The sequence below is a fragment of the Vipera berus genome (assembly GCF_964194415.1).
Source record: "Vipera berus genome assembly, chromosome: 10".
NCBI lineage: Eukaryota > Metazoa > Chordata > Lepidosauria > Squamata > Viperidae > Vipera > Vipera berus.
This window is the reverse complement of record NC_138213.1, coordinates 16,081,315-16,108,034: the sequence shown is the minus strand read 5'-3', so window position 1 is coordinate 16,108,034 and position 26,720 is coordinate 16,081,315. Positions and strand designations below refer to the sequence as shown.

Genomic DNA, 26,720 nt, shown 5'->3' with positions numbered 1-26,720 from the left:
TTATCTATAGCACTTCATAAATTTTATTAAGTTATTAAAATATGACAAATGTGAAAAAATCTACTCATTCATACACAAAAGAAACAATTTATAAAAACAAGTGGCCTTGGCAGACAGTGTTCTGTACAAAATACTATTAGACCAAAAAGCAAATTCATTGTTTTGCCTCTGAAACTCTTGAGTGTCTCAACGCACTCAACACAAACCAGCTTAATAGCAAGAATTCTCCATTTGCACTTATTGCTTCTTAGACAGTGACCTTAAAACTTTGCTGCAGCAGTAACACTTTAAGTGAGGACTCAACTCCCATTCAGCATCTGCACATTTATATACATTCACACATATACATACGCAGATGTGTGTGTATATATACACATACACACACATCACACACACACACACACACACACACACACACACAGAGAGAGAGAGAGAGAGAGAGAGAGAGAGAGAGAGATACTGTATATATCTATAAACACAGAGACATATATACATTTATTCACACACACATACAAATGCTGGAGTATATATATAATCTTACTATATTTGGTCCTTAGAAAGTATTTGGGTTTTCAAAAAGCCAAACATCTGTATGGATTAAAAACTGTTTATAAGCACTTATGATTTGAGAGACATTACCTTGAGTCTGGGTGAGGGAATGCAACCTTCATATACTCTTGGTAACCAATAAAACCATGATCCAAAGAAATACATTCTAGGGCTACTAACCAAAATCTTTACCCAGTGAAAATGTGAATCTGAGCACTTAATTCCACAACCTATAAAGAGCCACCGCGTAGCTTCTTCAGGCTGACGCTTGGTCCAGAAAAGCAAGTTTTACAAAACTAATTTGCTACTTGAGATTTGTGGCCGTGACTCGTGGACAAATTAAGACACTGAGCTGGAATCTACTGAGGGTTGTGAGCCACCGTAATTCACAATATTAAATGGTAAGGCTAAACACTTTTTTTACTGATCCTGGATTGCTGCATGCATAAACTGTGGGTTGTCTGAGCAAGATTGACCACAAATGGCCCAAGGATGAATTTTTCAGAGGATGACACCGCAAAGGCACCACATAGACAAGAAGACAAGGGGTTTCCTGAAAGAACAACAAAAACCCCACAGCCACCACCACTTATAGAAGCACCAACAAAATAGCTAAGGAAGTTCTGCCTAATCTATATTTGACAGCTAGCAGAGGATGCAAATATTGACACGAAATTGTCAACTTACCTGGTGGGGTAGAAGATGAAAGCCTAAATCAGGGAAGGTCCAACCTTGGCAGTTTTTAAGACCTGTGGACTTCAACTTCCAGAATTCTGGGGAATTCTGGGAGTTACAAGTCCACAGGTCTTAAAGTTGCCAAGGTGGACAGCCCTGGCCTAAATGGATCAAGGATCGGAGGGAAACATTCTAATGGCACTGTTAAATTGGAATGAGACATGCCCAGAACTGTTGCTTGGGCAGTGGCCTAGGAACAACCCATTCCTCTATGGGCATGTGTGCAATCATTGGATTAATATTACGACTTAGTCTCAACTGAGATAAGCAGTGGGCCTATGTACATTTGGGGAGCGGGAGTTGCTTAGATTTCCCCCTTCCTGCACCAGGCATCTTGTAAATAGTGCTAGATAGCCAAACACTGAAGGAATTTCACATTCTTGTTCCAAGGATGGAGCTTCATGCCCATTCTCTACACCAACAAGCTCAGCCGAGTTTGCTATCAAGGCCAAATGAAGGATCTGCCCACAAAAGCAGCTTAGAAAAGCGCATTTCAGCCTCAGGGCTTCACCTGCCACTTAATGCTATCTTGAGGCTTTAAAGGCAGGCCCGATACGATGCAACGATTCCTATGAAACATTTCACCCTCTAATCAAGGCCAGGGAAGGCGGCTTTTCAGGTTGCATCAGCACAGAGATCCCGAAGAACTAGAAATTATAACCATATTAAGAGAGAGAAAATTCCTGACAACGTTGAGGCATGGCTTGCAGCGTTCTCACGGAAGAAAACGGTGGAAACTTTCAGAAGTTTCCTTGGTTTGCCATGATTGTCAACGAAGTACAGATATGATTGATCAAAGAAGCCAACACCAATTTGATGCTAAAATGCTTTTCTCAACTTGGCTTGGAGGATGGATTACACCCTGATCCGTGTGCAGGCAACCAGTTTGGGTGTCTGTCCAAAAATGCAATGAACTGAACTGCCCTATATTTTACAATCTAGGGGGGGGGAAAGGAAGATGATGAAAAGACATAAACGTATTACATATTAGTGAGGGAGAAGATGGAGAGATGTTTTGTGTAGGTTCCATGGGTTTGCCTTCTCAGGCCTACAGACCAAGGTCTTAGAATCAGGAATAATACATTTGCTCAAGGAGTTTACCACTGGTGTTCCACATTCTGGTCAGAGAAGGCCTGGTTTGAAATCACAACGTTGAAACTTACAGATTTGTCCAATATTCCAGCTGGGAGGTTTGGCACAGATCTCAAGTTTTTGCATTCAAAGCATTCTATGAAACCACTGGTTGGAAAAGGTCGATTTTGTCATTCAACCGTTCGCAACTACATTCAACAGACAGGACAATAGGACAACGCAAGCCGAAACCAGCACAGGGCTACATTCCTGTAAAGCAGGGATGTCCAACTTTGGCAACTTGAAAACTTGTGGATTTCAAGTCCCAGAATTCCCTAACCAGCATGGCTGACTGGAGAATTCTGGAAGTTGAAGTCCATAGGTCTTAAAATTGCCGAAGTCTAACACACCCCTGCTGTAAAGAGACTTGAGCTATTTTATTGCTGGATTGCTATCGATCAGATGACTCGTTGGGTGGCTACAAATACCAAATGGCAGCCTTTGAATCATTAGTCTTCTCCAGTCCCAGGTAATTTTAGGTATTGTTTCTTCAAAGGCCTTCTCACAATTTATGTGTGCTTGCTGCAGATCTGAGTGATGCCCTTCTGTTTTCTTTAGCTTTATGCAAGAAGATATGATCAAAGGACTAGGGTATAGAATTGACACCACCAGGAGAAAAAAGTAGATGTCCATACTGTATTGAGGGTACATCTGGATTTGGGGAGAGATATTACTGAAACTGTCAATGGCAATATGTGCAAGAGCAAAAATAGTGGGATTAGTATCTCACTTCAAAAACCAACGGGTTGTTAGAGAATCACTCCAAGGTCTCAAGTGAAAGGCATCTGGCTAAAATAGTTCCTATCTTAATACTGGCCTTTGACCATATCGAAGACATCAAGAACTAATGTCACAGCTACTGTTAAATGATCTGGATCACCAGCTTAAAATATAATGTGAAAATCATTGATAGCAAATTTTATTCTTATCCTTTAGCCTTCATCTTGTCAAGTAGGAACCAAATTAATAGGCTCATCTTACTTTAAAAAATCTTGTTAAGGACTTCCAGCTCCTGCATTGTCTTCAAGAAAAATTCACATCTGGGCTGTTGAGGCCAATCTAAGGTTAAACCCATGCCTGTTTAGATCAACACCCTTTGCAGGGGCTTCACAATTCCCAGGTTCATATTGGCAACAACAACCCAGCACTGGTGACCTCTTGGCGAGAACATCTTAAGGTCTTCTCCTTTACCTTCTTGCTCGATAAACATACAGAGGAATACCGTCTACGTCGCCTTCACACAGATGGGCACTGAGACACGGCACTAGTGCATTTTGTCAGGCCTGTTGTGAATGTTACTCTAGGAAACAAGTAACCATTAGCTGACCAAAAATAGTGCTAATTTCCAACAAGATTCAATAAGCCCAAAAGAAGAAGGAAGAAGAAGAAGAAGAAGCAGCTTTAAAAACAGAGGTCCAAAACATCCTTTTGTGCTTTCACGTTGGAAAAAAAAAGCATTTAAATGTCTTGGAGGAAAAGGTGGAACTTCTACTGTGTCATGAGCCAAAAAGAACTTTTTTAACATAGGATATGGTTAAGTTATTATAAAGCATCTCAATATGTTCACATCCTGGAAGCTCATAAAGGACCACCTTTTGTTCCTGCTGACCTACCCACTTCTGGCACTGTAAGGCACTTTCTACGTTTACTGTTCCGTCTCCGTTCCCATAAAAGATTTTTGGCTCCTTATCTGGTAAGCTGTCATAAAAAAATGAGACCGGAGTATTGACTCCGGTGCCGTAAAGACAGTGTGTGCGTACGCCTGGGGGTGTCATGCTGTAAATCAAAGCTTCGGTAGCTTTTCTCATGAGCCAACCATCCTCGAAACCAATGTCCACATAGAACTTCTGGAAATCCCGAATCGTATAGTTTGCCGACGGTGTGCTGACAAAGATCTTCTCTGGAGACCAAGTGTAATTGTAAGGAAGCAACCAGCTGGTGGAAACAGCCGACCTTTGCTGGTCCCTGATCTTAAAGGAGCTGATCACGGGGATCCGATTGTTGTCACCTGTGACATTAAAGCAGGACTTGTTAGGAATTCAGTTGATCATAAACTCGTAACTCAAGTTTAAGCCCCCCCCCCCCGCAAAAGAGTACAACTTGGAACTTAGATAAGGACCCCCTTCCTCAACAAATAATGTGGAGAGCCTCAGTTCAAAAGTTTGATATAAAAGCTTGAAGTACATTAAGAAAAGCTGTTGTCCCCTTCAAAAACAATCACGTAATTGTGCCACTTCCCGTGAGCGTTTTCTTTCAGAGAGAGGAAAGTGATTATACCAGATTAATTTTTAAGCGGTTGCTTTAACAGTATCTTATCGAGACCACTCCCATTAACAATGACAGGGCAAGCCACTAGTATATAAAATGAGAAGAAACCCCACCCCGTTCTACCACTGATGAGGTCACCTAGTTTGGTAATGAAATGTCTGCAAAACAATCAAGAACAACAAGTACAATCTACTGAGAACTTTGACAGCCAAATCCTGACTGCAACTAAAAAAACCTACAATCCAAAAAGCGACAGAAGCAGGAGAAAGCAATGCTAAGACGGAGGGGTGCTAAAGATCAACAAGTACAGCATACTGAAAACCTAGGCAGCCAAACAATAGTCACAACATTGGACATGACTTTTTACTTAAACCAGATGAAACCTGAGGAAGAAGAAGAAGACCAGACTGAACTGAAGATAAATATACCAAACCAAACACGGAGATTTGAACTACTAGGGGAACAATTTACTGATTATAAATGGGCCAGTTCCTTTGGAAAATTGGTAACTATAGATGGTCTCCCTTGATTCAAGTAACATGTACAGGAATGAAGGGAGATCTACTTGAGGATTTAAAGCCACTGGTGTGGAAGCATGCTTGCCACAAAAAGAAAGCCAGAGTTAGATTTAAAAAATGGGATTGTTTGATTCATGATAGAAGAGCCTAACGCAGGGGTAGGCAACCTCGGCTCTTTTATGACTCATGGACTTCAACTCCCAGAATTCCTGAGCCAGCATAGCTGGCTCAGGAATTCTGGGAGTTGAAGTCCATGAGTCATAAAAGAGCCGAGGTTGCCTACCCTTGGCCTAACGTCTCAATTAATGGGCTAAAGGGAGATTTTAAAAAGTATCAGTTGGCTTAATATTTAGGACTGAAGATTTATAAGGGAAATGAAAATTAGTTATTAGAACATAGTTTTGAATTATAATACAGAAGATGGACTGAGACAATAAAGGATATTTTATTAGTAAGTGACGAGGTCCTAGGATGAGAAATAGAACATGTTTGTGAAATAAAATAAGAATGTATTTAAGTAAGTAACATGTGTATTTTAGATATGACAATTGTTATGTAGTGAAATAAAGGAAATTTGGGTTACCCGAAATCTAAATACTATGGATATTAAAGGTTGAATTGGAATACTGTAATTGAAAATTGAAATTAGGTAAAATTTAAAAACAGGACATGGATATGTACAAGTAAAACTATATTGATAAAATGTTTTAATCGAACGTGCTATAACTATAAATGTATTAGCTTGAATGTGATATAATAAATGTTAAGGGAAATAGAGAGGGATTTTTTGATGATGCAACCTGAGACATGTACAAAAAGATTTTGTTATTGAAATACTGATTACACAATCACCACGCTGCTTTCTAAATATTTGGATGTAAAACTGGAAAACCAGTAAAACTTGTTTAAAAAAAGAAAAGTAAAGAAAAGAAAGCGAGAAAGAGACTGGTCCAAATTCATCCAGCTGGCTTTCATGACTAAGGAGGGACTAGAACTCACTGTCTCTTGGCGATTGGCCCAAAGTCACCCAACTACTTTCATGCCTCAGGTGGGACCTAACCATCTCCTGGTGATTGGCCCAAAGTCACCCAGCCAGAATTTTTAAGGTGGGACTCAATCTCCTAGTGCCGTGGTGGTGAACCTATGGCACGCATGCCACAGGTGGCACGCAGAGCCCTCTCTGTGGGGCATGCACGCCATTGCCCCAGTCCTAGGCCTTCAGCTGGGTTTTATAAAACCTTTTCACTTTAGGCCTCTGCCGCCGTGTGCAAAAAAAGGGTTCAATCAATCAATTTCAACTTCTCGCAGGGAAAAAAAAGATCTCGCAAAGTTGGAATTGATTGATTGAACTTTTTAGTCCCACCCAGTCTGCCGTTCCCACCACAGCCACAGCCACCCAATGGGCCACGCCCACCCAATGGGCCATGCCAACCCAGCACCTGACGATACAAAAGTGGGTTTTGGGTTGCAGTTTGGGCACTCGGTCTCTAAAAGGTTCGCCATCACTGTCCTAGTGATTAGCCTAAAGACCCTCAGCTGGTTTTCATGCGTAAAGTGGGACTAGAACTCACTCTCCCGATTTCTGATGCCTTCACCACTAGACCAAACTGACTTGTTCCCCACATCCTCTGAGGATCCAACTGTGCAACACAGCCCCCACAGCTCCACCTACCTGATGCCAGCACTCGGAAAGCTTTAGCTACTCCTCCCCACGGAGCTCCCAGGGACACAAAATCCCTGACGTATTTGTCTTTCCATTCCTGGGGCTGATGGCTGAGAAAGTACAGAGAATACATGTTCCCCATGCTGTGGGCAATTAAGACCACCGGCTCGCCATACGCTTCATACATGATCTCGATCAGCTTCTGGAGAGCCTCAAAATAGTCTCCATTCTCATCTGCAAGGATTAAGACACAGAAGTTACCCCATGGAAAGAAGGAAGTCATTACCTTCATTCGGTTTCAAAGCCTTTGTTGACCTGTCAACTTATTATCAACTTTTGAATTGGCTATTGCACAAGGGAGTAAGTAGCCTGCTAGGGAAAGAATGCAAGAATTTTTAATAGAGTAGTGATTTGTTTTCAAGGTGGCTTTATACGCTAACAAAAAAGGTCTGCCCAAGCAAATGTAAGAAATGACCAATAATCAATCAATCACAAACACTTCCAGGGATTGTGCTCGAGTTCTGAATTGGTTATTTGCTAACAAAGTAATTCCTTTTAAAGATATCCCATTTAATTATCATTCTAAGAAATGTGTTAAAGTTTAGGTCAGGTGGGTCTAATCTTGGCAACTTTAAATCTGGTGGACTTCAACTCCCAGAATTCTCTAACCAGCATGGGGAATTCTGAGAGCATATTGAGCAGGGAATTCTGGGAGTTGAAGTCCACAGTTCTTAACTATTTAGATTACCTTGCTAGGCCCCAAACATGGGACAAATCTTTATTTCCTGTTTCAGCCTAACCGAAGGCCATCGACAGGCAGTAGTCACAACAGTGACAGCACATATTTGTGTAAATTTTTTTTAGATATATATATATATATATATATATATATATATATATATATATATATATATATATATATATATATATATATATATATATATATATATATATAATATACAGTATATTACACAATGACTTTATGAAGGATATGCACACTAGCACCTACATTTCAGGGAAGCCCTAAAGCTAATCTTGATTTCAACAATATTTATAAAACTATGAAGACATACTTGTATTTCATCTTCTGATATAATTGTAGAATAAGGACAAAGTCTGCGTAAGACTTCAGAGTTTGCTTATTTTTCTGACACCCCTTCAGTGAGTCACAATCACAGAAATGAAACCTGACATTTCCGATAAAAATTAAATTTGAAAATTAATGCCCTTTTTTAGAACTGCAAAGTTTTTATTCTTTACACGACCACCCTTAACTAATTTAGCCTTATAGCCCAACAGTCTGAGCTCAGCGTGAATGTCTATGTTAAAAAGGACCATATTTGTATACCTTGCAGGTGATTTGTTTAGTAAAAACTGACAAAGATATTTTTTGTCAGCGTACTCAGTTTTCTAAAAGTTTCGGCCTGAAGTTCATAATTCCAAGTAAAAAACTCGTGTAGCAAGTTAAATGTTTTCTGCGCTTGGGTTAAAAAAGGTTGGTCTTTCAAATAGGGAGAAACCAACTTTTTATCATCCGGCATAAACGAACAAAAAAAAAAAGCTGGTTCAAACACAAATAATACACCTGCAATCTGCTTATGTGTGATCAGGTAAAATAGTTTTAGAGGGACATATTTTTCCCCCCCACGGTTGGGGTAATTTAATCGTGTTGCTTCTTTTTCCCCAGCTGTGTTTATCAATCAGTCGCTAGAGCTCTTGGCTTTCTTGCAGCATCCAATCAACGGAGCCACAAGACTGATTGGCAAACAGCCTTGCAACAGTCAGTTGCATCATTGGGTAAACAGTTCAAGTCACTAAGCAGGTTTATGTTTGCATGCAATTCTTAGGATCTCAAATTCCTAAGGCTGTTTTTAAGGCTGAGCAGCAGTGTGAACTGGCCAGAAACACCTGGATACCTGGATCACTTGGAAGGACTTGGGTAGCCTCACATTAAAAGGCAGATGTTTTGGGGAGCTGTAGCTCATTTCATTAGATCCATCGCATGGAATGAGCTAAACCAGGGGTCCCCAACATGTGGGCCGCAGCCTGGTAGTGGGCCACCATGGGACAGGCCGGCCAGAGTCCATGTGTGTGCATGCACAGCCCCTCACTTGTGCCAGTGCCATGGCCGCGGGGTGCAAAAACAGGACGCCGCGCCACAGGGCACAAAAATGGGCTGCCACTGCACCTCAGGGCGTGAAAACAGGCTGCTGCTGCTGCCATGCCTTGGGGCGTGGAAACAAGCCACTGCTGTGCTGTACGGTGCAAAAACAGATGCCGCCACGCTGTGGGCCACAGAAATAGGTGCCGCACCCACAGGGTGCAAAAATGGGTGCCGGCGTGCCACGGTGCAGAAAAACGGGCCACTGCTACGCTGCAAGGTGCAAAAACAGCCACTGTACCACGTAAGAACGGGGTAGGGTTAGTATCATGTGGGCGTTAGCCCTGCCCTGTTTGCGGTGCACGCATGCATGTAAAATGCTTCCCCCTCCCCTTGCCTCCAGTCCAGCAACCGACAAAGCTTGGTGACCTCTGAGCTAAATCAAGGAAGTCCTTGATTTATAACCATAACGGAGCCCAAAATTCCCATCATAAGTAATGACGGTTGTAAGTCAAGAGACCCACACAACCCACCCAGTTTTACAATATGTTTCATGGTGGTGGTGGTGGTCATGCAAATGCAGTGGTTGTAAAGAGAGTGGCATAGTCATTAAGCCAACCCCATGTCCACAATGGGATTTTTTTATTTTATTTTTTTTTTTTTTGCTGAAAACAGGAAGTAATCTCTATTAGTTTCTGGCCAAAAAAAAAAACACCCAACAACCCACACATCATAAATTGCAGTTGCACATCTGTAGGACACTGCAAGAAGCCATAAAAGTGGGCTGGGTGGCAAGGGCCCCAAATGTGGTCACATGACCGCAAAAGGCCCGGTGGTCCGAACTTCAAATTTGCTTCCTAAGTACCTTTTCCAGGGTTGGTCATAACATCAAACATTATTCACTAAGTGACTGATTGTTAAACAAGGATTATCTGCCATTCACCAAAAGCACATGCCTTTTAATAAATTGCTTCAGTTGGAAAAGGTGTCACGGGTTGTCCTCAACTTACAATTTGTTTAGTGACCGTCCAAAGTTACAACATCACTGAAAAAAAAATGAGTTATGACAGTTTTTCACACTTATGACCACTGCAGCATCCCCGTGACCATGTGATCAAAATTCAGACAGGCTTGGCAACTGACTCATATTTACGACGGTTGCAATATCCCCGGGTCGTGTGAATCATCTTTTGTGACCTCCTGACAAAGTCAATGGGGAAGCCAGATTCACTTAACAACCGTGTTACTAACTTAACTGCAGTTTATTCATTTAGCAACAATGCCAGGTCATAGAATGGGGCAAAAGTCACTTAACAAATGTCTCACTTAGCAAACAGAAATTTTGGGCCCGATTGTGGTCATAAGATGGGGACTACTGTATTCTAGTCCTGCTTGATGTTTTTGGCTACTGTACATTAACCAGGACATTTTCCTCCTCTTCCTGAAGAAGCTGGAAAGCTTCCATGCGGCATATGAAACGTTCCAACTTCTTATGAAATCTAACCCTCACGATCCTGTTTTGCAAAGATATGAAAAGGAAGCAACGCTTTCTCAAGAATGAAAGTTACACACACATACACAAACACAGAGGGGAAGGGAAGTTGTTGAGATTTTTTTTTTAAAAAAAATAGCTCTTTAGTGGTTGAAAATAAAACCTGGCAGACGAGGCAACAAAATTAAAATCTCAAATGCGGCTGCAGAGCCTGCCAAATGCCGAAGAACACAACTAGCAAAAATAGCATCAAAATCACATGCCATCTTCAACAATGGGCTGCGACTGGTTTGAGAGAGAGACAAATTGCATAAGCTGCCAAAAAGGGGCGGGAGGAGAGATGAACAACGTAGCAGAAGAGGACCTAGGTCAACGGTCGAAAGCAAAATTTCTTAGAAAGTGGGAAAATCTGATTTATAGTGTTCAAAGGGTTTAGGTATACCACACATTAAATAGAGAGAGATGGAACTTTAGTTACACTGCTATGATTTTGGGGGGGTATAACCTGAGGACACCTTGTCACTGTGTATAATAACAGAATGACAGAGTTAAAAGGGGCCTTGGGGGTCTTCTCGCCCAACTTCCTCCTTATACCATTTTGGATAAAGGCTGTCCTATCTCTTCTTGAAAATCTACGGTGAGGGGGCACCCAACATTTCTGGAGACAAGGCATTCCACTGGTTAATTGTTCTCACTGTCAAGAAATTTCTCCTTAGTTCTAGGTTGCTTCTCTCCTTGATTAGTTTCCATCCGTTGTTTCTTGTCTTACCTTCAGGTGCTTTGGAGAATAACTGACCCCCTCGTCTTTGTGGCAGCCCCTCAAATACTGCTATCATGCCACTTCTGGCCCTTCTTTTCATCAGACATACCCAATTCCTGCAACTGTTCCTCCATATGTTTTAGCCTCCAGTCCGCTAATCTTCTTGTAACTGCTATCCTCGTAATCTTGTAATCACATCTTATATCTCACACATCTTATAATCACTGTCCCTTTTCTCCCCGTTGATGCATTTGAAAATTTAAAGCCAAAAGAATGGGATTTATTCATTGAGGAAATGTCTGCCGGGGGAGACATAACCACATCAAAAAAGGAGAGTTATAAGTATTAACAACGTTCCGATTCTACGTCCTCCTATCTGCACAGGCTACATGCTACTCTCCTTGCTAACATGTGACCATTTTTTGGGGGGGGAATATGAGACATTTCTCAACCAAGTAAAAGGCTGCCCATCATCTTGGTTTTTAATTGTACTTTTTAAAATTCCATTTTAATTGTTTTTTGCACTTTTAAACTGTTATTTATTTAGAGAATTTATATAGCCGCCTACTCGCTCACAGTGACTCTCGCCGGCATACAATACAAATAAAAACACAGTATGGGGGGTGGGGAAACAATAATAAAAAAAAAATCCCCCCCATCGATAACACATGGTCAAGTAATCCACCTGACTCCCACTCTGGGTTCTCCAAGCCCGCTGGCAAAATGAAGTCTTGAAGGGATGATATTCCAAGCTCATAAATTTCCCAGGCTCACTGTTTTAGTGAGATAGGTAGCACAGAAATTCAGTAAATAAATAACATCCGTAACCTTAATTTTCTGAGTAAACTTACCTAAGGCTACTTGAGGTCAAGAAGCAACCTGGGGGGGGGGGACAATTATTCCAGAAGATGGCCTTTTGCTTGATAGCATGGTAGCTTTCTTATTAGATAACCTTTAATAATCTTATCATCAAAAGATTTAAGAGCCCAAATCCTTATAATTAGCAGTGGGCTAATGCCTCCTTAAGTAAAACCAGCTGCCTGCAATTAGTGCAGGTTCGCATCCCACCAGGCTCAAGGTTGACTCAGCCTTCCATCCTTCCGAGGTAGGTAAAATGAGGACCCAGACTGTTGGGGGCAATAAGCTGACTTTGTAATAATGCCGCTTGGGGGGGGGGCGAAAGCCCTAATAAACAGGCATATACATAGAATGAAGGCTATTGCTAAGCACATTGGTTTGTGCTTAAATTGTAAGCCGCCCTGAGTCTTCGGAGAAGGGCGGGATATAAATGGGATTAAAATAAAAAAAATAATAATAATGTAAGTCATACTTGGTGCCTTCCGCCAATCATAAGGAGCGCCTCTAATACTTTCATCTCGCTGATAGCCCAGATCTACTAGCTTTTGCACCAGCATGTAGAAGTACGTGCCTGCAGAAAAAAAAGAACCTGGGAGTCAGCAACAGTTCCAATTAACAATCTTCCCTTTGCACAGAGCGAGCTTAAACCAGAGATTCTTCTCCAGCCCAATTCTCATACGTTGCTTTTCCAAGGGGGCATTGACTTAATGAGCTATTATGTGTAGAAGCACATTCCTCCTCACTTGGAAGCTTTTCTTTTTTTTATTATGAATTTAAATTGACAAAATGAACTTTAAAAATTCATTATTAATTTTTTAAAAAATACTTTTTCAAAAAAAAATTCAACTTCTGCACACACCAGGTGGCCTTATCTGTAAGTTTAATGTTACCTTAGTTGTTGAAATGGGGTGGGGGGTGGGGGGTTGAGGTGGGGAAGTGGGCACGATGGCTCAGTGGCTAAGGTGCTGGGCTTGTCAGCTGGAAGGTCAGCAGCCCAGGTTTGAGACCCGAGCACCATATGATGGGGTGAGCTCCTGTTCCTTGCTCCAGCTCCTGCCCACTTAGCAATTCAAAAGCATGCAGCTGCAAGTAGATAAACAGGTACCACTTTGGAGGGAAGCTAACAGAGTTCTATAGACCTTTGACATATATGATCAGACCTACAGATGTGCTCTTTTGTTCCTCCTATTATTGATCAGTCACACACAAAAAAGCTAACAGCGGACAAAATTGTGCTCTGAGAAATGGCTATTCAGGCTTCGGCTACCTAATACTGCCCCATACCCTGATGAAAACAGATTACCTACCAACACTTCTTTTACTAGGATCAAGGAACTCCAAGGCAAAAGTCTTTCCAAATCCAGGGACTTTGATATCGACCCCATCTGGGGGAGCAGTAGAGCCACTAGTTCGATTGTACACTAGCCTGGGGAGAAAAATCAGCATTAATTCAAACAGGAACAGAATCCTACCTGATCGCGTATTTTTGCCTATTTTCATCCTCTGTGCCAATCTTTCTGGAAGCTGATTAGCTGGTAGCAGTCAGCGTGGACTTTATGGACCTACAGTTCTGCCTCTAAGTGAACAACAAGGTGCTGGTTTCAGTTCTAACTCAGAATGTATTGAACTTTGTTGAAAAGAATGTAGCAAACTCATAATTTTTGTAATGTTGTCATTTCAGCTTTGTTCTGAGCTGAAAGTAAATAATTTAAAATTAACCATATTCTATGTAATACTTTGCGTATCGTAGCTATCAGATAAACAAAATGTACATTTTTAAATGGGATTTTCTGAACTCATTTCTTCAGGATCAGCTTTCAGGATCAGATCGTACCATTGTAGGGCAAAACCATGTCTAGGGAGTGATTGGCTTCCTTTAATAATTTATTGGTAAGTGGAATGCGCCATAAACATAGCCTGCCTTTTGGTACATTCCACTTAAGAGTTGGGACAGTGTCAGTCACCTTCGGATAGAGTAGTTTAACGAAGTCCCTCTAGAAGACTTAATATAGCCTAAGAAATGTATCCACTTAACATTGCAAGCCCTAAAAGTCAAATTTAATTGTTACAAAAGGATCCTAAGAAGTAAACTGTTAATTCATCATTCCCAATCAAAAGTGCTGGGCTACAGCTCTCAGAATTTGTAATCACCATAGTCAATAGGCTCTAGAGGTAAGAATTCTAGGAATTATTATTCCGACACCTCTACAGTAGTGGCCAAAACTGTGGAAATCTTTTGGGGAAAGCATACAGTAGAAATGCCACCTTTGCTTAAGTTTCCACCAATTTGTCTTCTAATTTCTTTATAACTGTAGCCTTGTTCACTTAATAATACTATTTTACATCGCTTTCTGGGCGACCAATCCACTCTTTGCACCATGACTTTAATTTTATTACGTTTTACAAGCTCACTAAATGAAAGAACACAAAAACCCCCAACCAACCTGATAGCCATCACATAACACACTGACAAATGTCCTCCTCTCACATCAATAACTGAATCCTGCTGTGATCTGATTGGCTCATTGCCAAAACGACACCTGATTGGCTCTCTAAACACTCTCGCTCATTGGCTAAAATCAGATGAAGGAAAGCTACCTGACATCAACCTAAGCAAGTTGTGCTTCCTTTTTCTGGTTATTTGGCTATAGCTTTTCATAGAATACAGATAGTTGAACAAACTTTGTTGCATTACATTCTTGATTAAATTATCTTTCCATTAATATATAATTTTATGGTACTATCCCCCCCAAAAAAGTGGTGTTATTAGCCATCAAACCTCAAAAATACACTTTTCCAAAAAGATTTCCACAGTTTTGGCCACTACTGTACTTAAGCAAACTAACTAGGTTAAACTTAATTGTCGGGTCGTTTTTTTTCCTAGCCAGTCACGTTCTCCACTCCTTTATAATCTCGGTCAATAGAAGCACGGATGACCTATCTCCTGAAATCTCACCATTTTGTCTCTTTCTCCTGCAACTGATGTAATTAATGGCTGTAACTTAGTCATTTTGACCAATAAATGCACAAATGCCTTGTCAACGAGAGATTTATTAACTTGCTTCTACTTTCCAGTTGGGGGGGGGAGGAAGACTGCATCATCTATACTGTTTGTTCTTTTGAAATATTACACATTCCTGTGACAAGCAAGTTGATCATTAACTCACAGAAAACATGCAAAGAAGAATGAACGATCAGATGCTTAAAAGCCACAGTGCAAGATGGATAACTGGGAAAACTCAAAGCGACTTGACCACTGACAAGATAAATTGTCTATCCGTGTGATGTCACAAAATTTAAACCTTAAGCCTTCTCTGTCCTAGTGCCTGCCTTTTGGAGTGCCATTCTCCCAGCAGATTCATAAGCCCCCCCCCACTCATCCTGGCCCTATTTAAGCAAGCCCTAAAATTTGGCTCCATCTCCAGGCTCTGAATTGGGGGTGATGGGTCCCTTAGTATGGTCTTCTCCATCCCCAGGCCCTGAATTATTGTAGGTAACAGAAGCCTTGGTATGGTTTTCTGGTCAATGACGGCTTTTTCTAGACTTTGGATGATTTAACTAGGTTATAATATTGCAATATTGCTGTCTGGAGTTCTTGAGTTTGGTTGTTTTCTTGCAGATGTTTCACTGCCAAACTAGGGTTGTTTTCTTGCAGATGTTTCACTGCCAAACTAGGTAAACATCATCAGTGCTACAATATTGCTGTACGTGGTATAAACCCCCGGCTCTTCAAACCTGGCCCTTTTAGGACTTGTGGACTTCAACTCCCAGAATTCCTCAGCCAGGCACACTGAGGAGTTGAAGTCCACAAGTCCTAAAAGAGCCAAGTTTGAAGAGCCCTGGTATAAACCCACCCCACGCCAGACTTGCAATAAATCAGGGCAGCCTATAAATTCCATCAGTCAAATCCACTCAACTTTTACAGAGCATTTTTCTCTTAATTCACGATTCTTCATTTCTAGCCAGGCTTTTGCCCCTCCCCCCTCCCAGCACACACATCCCAGTATCTGACTGAATTATACAAACCACAGTCAAGCCCACCTGATATTATCTATCCAGCAGTCAATGATAACTGGAAGCAACAATTCTAAATTCAGCCACAATGTAAAATAACTGTCTGTCTTCTTAGAGCAGAGATAGTGCACCACGGCTGGTTTGTCCAACTTGGCTTCTAGCTGGTTTCCCAAATCTCCTGGCACTGTAATTATACAAGACAGGGAGATTGACATGAAATTCTGTAAATTTATCCAAGCCTTTTTCTCTCAAAAGATGGTCTTAGATGCTTGGGAACACATTGTATTTTATTTTCCTACCAAACACGAAGCTCTTTTTTTTTTGCTCTCAGTGGGCACCGCAGAATTGCTGAAAGTTACTGAGCAGGCTTCTCAGTAAGCAAATGGAGTGAGGTAGATTCCCAGCAATTACAGCTAGTCCTCGACTTACAGCAGTTCATTTAGTGACCATTCAAAGTTACAACAGCACTGCAAAAAAAGACCTATGACCATGGTCATGTGATCAAAATTTAGACACTTGGCAACTGATTCACATTTAAGGCCGTTGCGGGGTCCCAGGGTCAAGCAAAGTCAATGGGGACAATTGTTAAGTGACTTTGCTCCTTACCAGCAAAGTCCCATAACGACCGTGGTAGTCACTTTATAATTGCAACAATTTACTTAACCACCGTGGCAGGAAAGCTTGTAAAATGAGGCAATGTTCACTTAGCAACAAAAACGTGGGGCTCAATTGCGGTCATAAGCCGAGGACTACCTGTATCCCCAGAACAGTGTTTCTCAACCTTGACCTGGACTTTGAGAAGCCTGGACTTCAACTCCCAGAATTCCCCAGCGAGATTTAGAATCTTAGCTTAGCATTATTTCCAAGCAAAGAGCCTGATCAGCACTAATCTCCCATGTTTATTTCGTAAGCGTGTCTGTGGATTTTATTTGGATGAAAGGTTTTCATAGGCAAAGTGGATAATGCTTTATCTGAGCTAAAGAGATCACATCCTCTGCCAGCAAAATAGTTCTGTTAGGATTTTAACAAATATATAATGGAGTTTCTAAATAGTGCATATCCTTCATACAATGAAAGTCTTTACTCAGTGAGCAATGGCCTTGCACAATTCCCCAAAAAGGCAATTAAGACAGTAATTTCCTAAACACGTATTTGGTAGCCCTTTGCAGGCAATTATCTCCCTTGGCAAAACATGAAAATTATAATCTATCTATCAATCTATTTGTCAATTTGTCTCTCCATCAATCTATTTATCTATGTCAGTCTATCTGTCACTATCTATCTGTCTGTCTGTCTGTCTATCTATCTATCCATCCATCCATCTGATTTATATGGCTGCCCACTCTCAGTGATTCTCAGTGACTTACAAAGAATAAAAAACCAATATAAAAGAAAAAACAAAATACCCACCCACCCCCACACCCCTGGGGACAACACACAATCAAATGAGCCACTTAATTTTCAGGATTTCTTTTTTTAAAAAACAAACTTGTATCACACCCATGAAAACCTGGTTTTGTATGTATGAGGAAACTTCATTTGTATTGGATTTTGCTGTAAGACTGAATGAAACAGAAAATCATTTGCACATTAAAGAACATAAGCCAAACTACTTGAAATAGCAATTATTCTAAATATACTGTAAATCACATTGTAGAGTTAGAAATAAAAAAGTAAACACACACACACACACACGCACACACACAAATACCACCCCAAAAAAGCAACTCATAGGAAAATCCTGTGTGGCATGACTGCTCTTTGAAAATGAGAAAATTATATATACTCAAAGTGTACAACACATTTAGATTGTAGATGCTGACAGTTTTTTCATATGAAGTTGGCTGTTCCGACTGTATAAACATACTAGGAGGGTTTCAAACTTCAAAACACATCCAGTAAGGTTTGTTTCAAATGTGAACATTTTTTTTTAAATTACAGGTAGTCCTCAACTTCAGATTACAGCTGAGACCAACATTTCCTTTTGTTAAGCAAGGAATTTGTAAATTTGGGGATATGTACCAGGATACAATTCTGGGAATCAGGTTTCAGATAACAGAACAGAGTAACAGAGTTGGAAGGGACCTTGGAGGTCATCTAGCCCAACCCCGCTCTGGCATGGAAACCCCATAACACTTCAGATAAATGATTGTCCAATTTCTTCTTAAAAACTTCCAGTGTTGGAGCACCCACAGCTTCTGTAGGCAAGTCATTCCACTGATTAATTGTTCTGTCAGGAAATTTCTCAACTCTAGGTTGCCTCCCTCGTCGATTAGTTTCCATCCATTGTTTTTTGACTTGCCTTTTGGTCCTTTGGAGAATAGCTTGACTCCCTCTTCTTTGTGGCAGCCCCTGAGATATTGGAAGACTGCTGTCATGTCACCCCTGGTCCTTCTCTTCATTAAACTAGACATACCCAATTCCTGCAACTGTTCTTCCTATGTTTGAGCTTCCAGTCCCCTCGTTGTTGTTCTTCTCTGCGCTTTTTCTAGTGTCACAATATCTTTTTTGGTTCACGATGAAACTTTGAGCTTAAGCCCAAAGGAGAAGCACATACTTCGCACATGCTAAATTCAGTTTTGGACATCCAGGCAAGAAAGAGGAAGCAACTCAGCCTGAAACCCCAGAAAAGCCTAGTCAACATGGAGAACATTAGCAAGATGTCCAGGTTGCAACCACTGGAAAAGTGACTGATAACTTAGCTTGGGCACTTAAGGCCGTTGCAGCATCCCCAGGGTCATGTGATCAGAATTTGGGTGCTTAGCAATTTGGAATTTATTTATGGGGTTTGTAGTGTTCCTGAGTCATGCGATCACCATTTATGACCTTCCCAGCAGGCTTCCAACAAGCAATGTCAATGGAGGGGGGGGGGGCGATCACATGACCCCAGGATACTGAAATCATACTGAATATATGGCAAGTTGCCAAGCGCCCAAATTCTGATCACATGGCTGCAGGGATGCTGCAACGGTCCTGAGTGAAGTTGGCCGTAAGCCACTTTTTTTTCAATGCCACTGTGACTTCAAATGGTCACTAAATGGGTGATGGTAAGTCAAGTTCTACCTGTACGGCAATCATATTGCAGGTGCTATGTAAAACTGTGTCAGTATGTACAAATCACAGTGCTTCCCCTGAATAGGTTTCATCTGCAGTAATATCTAGCACTTGCTCAGGTGAATTCAGATTTACCCTAATCATACCTTATTAATAAAGCAGAAATTAATTGTACGTGGAAACAGGAAAAAAAAGACTTGGATGTTGCAACCCTATTTTCAAGGAGAGTATAAACATCATTATTTTGAAACAATATAAGGTAGCAAAATTTGCAACAATATACAAAAAGGAAAAAACACACACAAATAGACAAAATATACCCAAAAAAGAGGTCGTTTTGTAACTTTTCAGTAAGAGGCAATTTTGCATTTGTATTTGTAACTGTTGCAAAGAAAACCAGAAGCTACTTCTTCCTATTTCTTGCTGCACTTCTGGAGTTTTTCTTTTTCTTTCTTTTTCTTTTCACTTTATATTCGTTGGTGTTAGTCTTTACCTTTGATGAGGTTTTTTTTTAAAAAAAAAAGTGTGGGGGGGTGTACAAAAAAAGTAGAAAATGGGCAGCAAGTCAACTATTTGCTTCTCTCGGCCACAGAAACATTCCAAATGGGAAATTATCATCTATTTATGGCATCCAGAAAGTGATTAGAAGGCAAACATTTCTGCCAAGGAGAATACAACATAATAGCAATAGCATTAGGCTTACATACGGCCCCGTAGTGCTTTAGAGCCCTCTCTAAGTGGTTACGGAATAAGCGCATTGCCCCCAACAATCTGGGTCCTCATTTTACCAACCTCAGAAGGATGGAAGGCTAAATCAGTCTTGAGCTGTTTAGGATCGAACTGCTGATAGTTGGCAGTCATCCTGCAATATTGCATTCTAGCTACTGTGCATCATGGATGGATGGATGGATGGATGGATGGATGGATGGATGGATGGAAATAAGGGCAATAACAATAGCACTTAGGTCAGGGGTCTTCAAACTTGTCCCTTTTATGACTTCTGGACTTCAATTCCAAGAATTCCTCAGCCAGGCATGCTGGCTGAGGAATTCTGGGAGCTGAAGTCCACAAGTCTTAAAGTTGTCAAGGTTGCAGACCCCTGGTCTAGTGGTTAAGACACCAGGCTAGAAAACGGTAGACGGTGAGTTCTAGTCCCGCCTTAGGCATAAAAGCCAGCTCGGTCACTTTGGGCCAATCATCAGGAGACAGTGAGTTCTAGTTTCTAGTTCCACCTTAGCCATAAAAGCTGGCTGGGTGACTTCTCTCCCTGCCCAGCCCACCTCACAGGGTTGTTGTTGTTGTGGAGAAAATAGGAGGAGGGAGTTATTTGTAAAAGTAGTAAAGTTATTTGAGTTATTTGTAAAAGTAGTAAAGGCAAAATACAAATCAATAAAATAACCCAAACCAGTGGATTGTCATTAACAAGTGGTAACCTACGGGTTTGGGGTTGTTATTTTTGCATGCCAATTTTCCTTACCAGGATGTGTTCTCTAATGAAAGCAAGAAAACAAATGATTTGCAATTGTTCATTTGACCAAACAGCCTACTTGGTACTACAGACAGTTCTTGACTTATCACCATAATTGGGACCAGAATTTCTGCGGTGGTTAAGTGAATCACATCCAATTTTGCAACCTTTTTTGTTGTGGTCTTTAAGGTGTTAAGAGAATTATGAGTTGTTAAATGCATCCAGTTTTTCCCCTCGGCAACTGGCCATTATTGTAAATACTTGCAAGCTGGCAAGCGCCCAAATTCTGATCACGTGACCGTGGGGTTGCTGCAAGAGTCATAAATGTGAGGACTAGTAAGCTACATTTTTCAATGCTGTTGTAACTTTGAACGGTTGCTAAGCAAATGGTTGTAAGTTAAGGGCTACCTGCACAGAACATCCAATCCTCCATTTGCATGTACTAAGAATATTATTCTGGGAGCAAGCAAAGTAGCTGTGAATTATCTCTTAAAGAGTTTCAAGCATTTTATTTACAGATATTCGGACAAGCCGTTCTATAACTAATGAAAACTATTTTCAGGAAGGCTGGAATTAAAAATGAGACAAGATAAGAGCTTTGATTTGATGCTGGTTTCGGAAGATCCTTTAAAGGGAACTGAAATATTAATGGGAAAACCAAAAGAATTTAATGCATTAACAGATTTCAAAAGAAGATCTTAACCAAAAATATAAAGATATAAGACCAAACAAAATTGATGGATAAAACGGGTTTTAAGATCAAGAAGATAAAAAATTTTGTTGTTAATATGACCAACATGAACTGTATGTTATTTCAAAATAATAATATTAAGGTATGGAATGAAGTTATAAGGTAAATGACCTTCGCTCATTCCGCCGGGACCTGAAGACTTGGCTCTTTGAGCTTTCTGGCCTGGACTGAGAGTATTAATTGGGGTTTTAATTGGATTTTAATTGGGGTTTTATATTTATTCAAGGTTTAAATGTAATCATTTTAACTGTTCTTAATTTTTGTAATTGTTGTATTGTTATTTTAAAAACCTTGTGAACTGCCCTGAGTCCTACGGGAGAAGGGCGGTGTATATAAGTCTAATAAAGATAAAGATAAAACCTCCAGTCTGGTTTAGCCAATTAGAAACATGATATAATTAGCAATTTTAGACAACTATTATACGAAGCTGATTAAGAATCTAAGCTTCTGGATACCTTTGCAAAGTTTAGACCGTCTTTGTTTTCTCTGAATTTTGCCTTTCCCCGCTCTTTAAATGTATTCTCCACTGGAACACTTGAATGAGGTTTACTTATGCAACAAGTCAGTTCTTCCAAGAATTCTGGAACATTACATTCACAGAACTACGTGGCTCAACATACGGTTACTCAGCAGATTATTATTAGAAGTCAGTGACAATCAGGTGACATTCAGAAAAATGCATCAACAAGAGGGGGAAAAAAACTAATGGTAGTAAGAAAATATAGTCCCCAAACTGGTGGCTGAATAACATGCATGTGGGAATACAATGGCATTAAAGCCACCTAAAATGATGTTCTTGACAATTAATTCATGCTCCCTTCTCTGATTCTCATCCCCAGTACTAGTAGTCCTTGACTTACGACAGTTCATTTACTGACCATTCAAAGTTACAATGACACTGAAAAAAGGGACTTAGGACCCTTTTCCCCACTTACAACCTTTGTGGCAAACCCCAGGATCATGTGATCAAAATTCACACTTGGCAACTGACTCATACTTATGACCATTGCTGTGTCTCAAGGTCACGTGATCCCCTTTTGCCATCTTTTGACAAGCCAACTCAATGGGGATCCCAGATTCACTTAACAACCGTGTTACTGACTTGTCAACTGTGGTGATTCACGTAACAACTGTGGCAAGAAAGGTCACACAATGGGGCAAAATTCACTTAACAGCAGAAATTTTGGGGCTCAGTTGTGGTCGTAAGTCGGGAACTTCCTGTAATTTCTTTTTCTCTTTTAAGAAAGCAGAACAAGACAACGAGGAAGTGGTCTTCAGAGTAAAAGAAAAGACGGGTTTGTTCCATAAACAAGGATAAACAAAGCAAAAATAATGGGGAAGCTTCTCTCTCGAGAAGCCTCCACCTGCACGCCTAGCCACGTTCACACCATGCCACAACACCCTCCACTATGGCACCCACCCATGACCCCACCTGCAGCCACGTTGCAGCATGTGCGCTCACACATCCCTGAGCCACTCGTTATGGACCTGCAACTTCCAGCTGCCTTCTCCACTGACTTTGTTGGAAGCTGGCAGGGCATCACAAGAAATGGTCAGGTCCTCGCTTCACGGCAGTGGAAACTGTCAGGATTGTTGTCACTAAGTAATGCAGTCATGTGATGCTTTGCGACATCTTTGCGCAGTGACAAGTTTCAGGCCTCAATTGCCATTGCAACCAGAGGACTTCCTAATTAAGGAAAGCAGGCAGAGTTTCCAGGATCTCTCTCCTCCTGTTAAAAATACAGGTAAGTCCTCGATTTATAACCACAACAGGGCCCAAAATTTATGTCCCATGTTACGACCTTTCTCGCCACATTTGTTAAGTGAATTGCTGCAGTTGTTAAATCAGCGACACCGTTGATCCGTGAACCCAGCTACCCCAGGGACTTTGCTTGTCAGAAGGTCACAAAAGGAGATCACATGACCCCAGGACACTGCCGTCATAAATACGAACCAGTTGCCAAGCGTCTGAATTTTGACCACGTGACCATGGAGAGGCTGCAATGGTCCTAAGTGTGAAAAACAGTCATAGGTCACTTTTTTCAGTGTTGTAACTTTGAATCATCACTAAATGAACTTCTTGCGAGGCAGGACTACCTGTAAAGCATTTAATTTAAATAACAATAAAATGACTTAAAAACAATCAAAGGATTGTTTTCAGTACTTACTTAAGCTTCAGACCAAACTCCAGACTTGGAAATCTCCTGTTCCACACTTGCACTCAGAACATATTTGCATACACACTAATACAGGGGTCTTCAAACTTGGCCCTTTTATCACTTGTGGACTTCAACTCCCAGAATTCCTCAGCCAGGCATGCAAGCTGAGAAATTCTGGGAGTTGAAGTCTACAAGTCATAAAAGGGCCAGGTTTGAAGACCCCTGCACTAATCCCTTCTCTGGAGACACAGCTACGAAGTATTTTCTACCCCAAAATTCTAGAGATAAGAAACTAATACTGCCCTGTAAATCTTATTTGTAAAAGTTATGTGGATTCTTACAGAAGTCGGTTTAAAAAAAATCTTACTCATAACAGAATGCTTAGTTACTGAATTAAGAATCCTATCCCGAACATCTGCCTATCACATGATGGATATAATCTTATTTTCATCATTTTCAGTCTCAGATTAAATGTCAAAACTTTTTTTTTCCCATGAAGACAAAACAATAAGAATGAATCACTGGAGAAAAGGCATCTATTTTTTCCCCATGAATTCAACAGGTCACAATTTAAATTTAATCCTTTTTATAGCTAGTTTCTGAAAAGAGAAAACCACCCTTGTCTGTAAAATACATTGTAATTAGCCAAAAAACTTATTTTTTTCCCGTTCATCTCTATACAACAAAGCCTACCAAGTGAAAGGGGGCTATTTCTATGTAGGGCAGGGGTCTTCAAACCTGGCCCTTTTATGACTTGTGGACTTCAACCCCCAGAATTCTGGGAGTTGAAGTCCACAAGTCATAAAAGGGCCAGGTTTGAAGACCCCTGATGTAGGGTCATAGACTGAAATCAACCAAAATTACAAATTTCTGCAAGGAAAAATTGGTGTGATAGGAATTTGCCCAGACAGAGCATGTGCTCTTATAAATCCGTATTTCTCTTAGAAACATTAGACTCTGGATATAGACAGTAAAGAGAAGTCAGTGAGTTTAGTGAAGTTAAAGACAGCCTTTAAACATGCCCCAGAATTTACACTGATTACCCAAATACCGCAGAGACAGATTCCTGTTTTGCATTGATTAAAGTCTTGCATCCATATAATGATTATAGCCATTTACGTAACATTAGCAAACTTACAGACGTCTGCCCTAGTTTCAAAGTTAAACAGACCTTTTTTTTTGCTTTTGCCTTTAAGGACAAAGGCAAAATCAGCATTTTAAAAGACCAGGGTCCCTAAACCCATTTTTAATGCTAGGATTAATCCAGACTGCAAGCTTTGCCAAGCAAGAAGGGATCTCATTTTAGTTCCCCTAAAGAATCCATTTCTAGATATTGGAAAGAGAGAAGATACTCTTGTGAAGAAATAAATGACCAGTAAAAGCTTCAAGGTGTTTGGTACGGGTAAGTAACCCGGGCTGGTTCCCTTCCCACCTTCAACCCCATCTTTCAGCCCAATTGCATACAGAAAACCTGAGCTTCTTGGCTTCTGGTCCCCCATCCCCATCCCACCAAAAAAAAAAAAATTCAAGCCAAGAACCACCAAGAGACCTGCAAAAAATTAAACTTAACCAAACTTTAAAAATATGTGCACTCTTTTATGGCATCGACCACGGAATTTCCTTTTAAATAAATTTCCTTTGGAAAAGGCTTCGGCTCCCTCTTCATTTAGGCAGAAACCACAACTCCCCCCCCCAAAAAAAAAACACCCCATCATCCTCTCAATTACTCCACAACCCCAAATTATGCAAATCGGCCCCAGGTCAGTCAGTAGGCAGGAGAAAAACAAACCCAGATCCCTCACATACCCAGCCTACTTCGAGGCGAGCCAGAGTTATGCCCTCGCAGAGAGAGCCCCGAAAACTTTGCAAGAGCCGGCCGCGATCAGAGCGCTTTTCCCACGGCTCCCTTCCCCGCGTGCAGGTTTGGCCCCGAGTCGAGGAGGTCCCGTTTGAACCATGCACACGTACACGTGTGTGTGTGTGTGTGTCACGTCGGAAGCCCACTTTGCAAGCCCGCCCCCAGCAGGCGCATCTACGCCAGGTCCTACCCGACACGCGTTCGCCCATCCCACGACCCGCAAGCCCCCCCCCCTCTCCGCTGACCCAGAGGCTTGCAAAAAAAAAAAACACGACCCCCCCAATTGGGATGGGAAGAGAAGCGTGTTGGGGGGGTGGGGGTTTCTCCTGAAGCTACTCGAGGGCTTCGGGGAGCGGGGCTACGACAGCGGGCGCCCCCCGCCCCTTACCCAGCACGACGGGGGGCCCCGGGGGGCGACTCCTGCCCCGGGGAGGTCCCGGAGTCACGGCAGGCGGCTGGGAGCAAAGCAGGAGCAGCGCCAGGAGGGCCAGCGGGGTGGCCGGGAGGAGCCGCGAGGCGGAGAGTAGCGGCGGCGGCAGCAGCAGCCGCCCCATCGCCTCAGTTAGGACTTGCCTCGCCGGCGAGCGCAGCAGTAACGGAAGAGAAGCGACGGAGCTCCGCCCGCCTCGCGCTCCCGAGCCGAAATGAGGCGGAGCGCGCCAAGCGGAGGCGGGTCGCGCCTAAAAAAAAAAGTCGAGCCTCCGACCAATCCGTGGCTCGCCGGCTTTCACCCAGCCAATGAAGAGGAGCGGGGGCGTTCCGGAGGAAGCCTCGCGCGCCTCACCTCCTCCTGGAAGCCAGCCAAGTTTGGCGAGTCGAGAGCGGATATATCGATGAAAAAAAAGCGCTCTCTCCCCCCCCTCCCCTCGCAGGGAGGAGGGCGCAACTGGGTTTCTTTCGCCTCCGGTGTTATCGCCGAGGCACAATCGATCGCCGATCGAGTCGATGCCATTTGGCTGGGACGTCTGCAGGAGAGCGAGGGAGTTAGGATTCCTGCTTTTATTTTGTTTGGGGGTTGTTGTTTTTTTGTAAGCGTCCTTAAGTGCATTTTTTTTAGTCCACGTTAGTTTAATTCAGTGTCGGCTAAGGAATTATGGGAGTTGGAGTCCACCCTTCTTCAAAACAGCCGAGATTGCAAAACACCTGTTTTAACTGTTTTGCACGCCTTGTTTTCATGCTGCCACGTGCTGGCTTGTTAACCTGTTGTGTCCCGGTTTGGTACTTGCCTGCCTCTCTCTCTCTCTCTTAAAGCCGTAAGAATTCAAAGATTCTCAGGATGGTGACCCTGCTTGCGAGCCAATGGATAAAAGCTCTGAACTTTTTCAGGTGCTTTGTTCGAGT

The 26,720-nt window shown here is 41.7% G+C and overlaps 1 protein-coding gene across 1 annotated transcript; it reads right to left on the bottom strand.

Moving 5' to 3' along the window:
* Positions 1-26,045, bottom strand: PLA2G15 (phospholipase A2 group XV). The gene is made up of 6 exons (XM_081336053.1): positions 25,768-26,045; positions 16,117-16,273; positions 13,383-13,501; positions 12,548-12,646; positions 6,874-7,098; positions 1-4,423 (listed from the first exon to the last, which is right to left on the bottom strand). The coding sequence occupies exons 1-6, from the start codon at positions 25,931-25,933 to the stop codon at positions 3,912-3,914; spliced, it is 1,278 nt and encodes a 425-aa protein (XP_081192179.1). The 5' UTR covers positions 25,934-26,045; the 3' UTR covers positions 1-3,911.
* Positions 26,046-26,720: the final 675 nt, after the last annotated feature.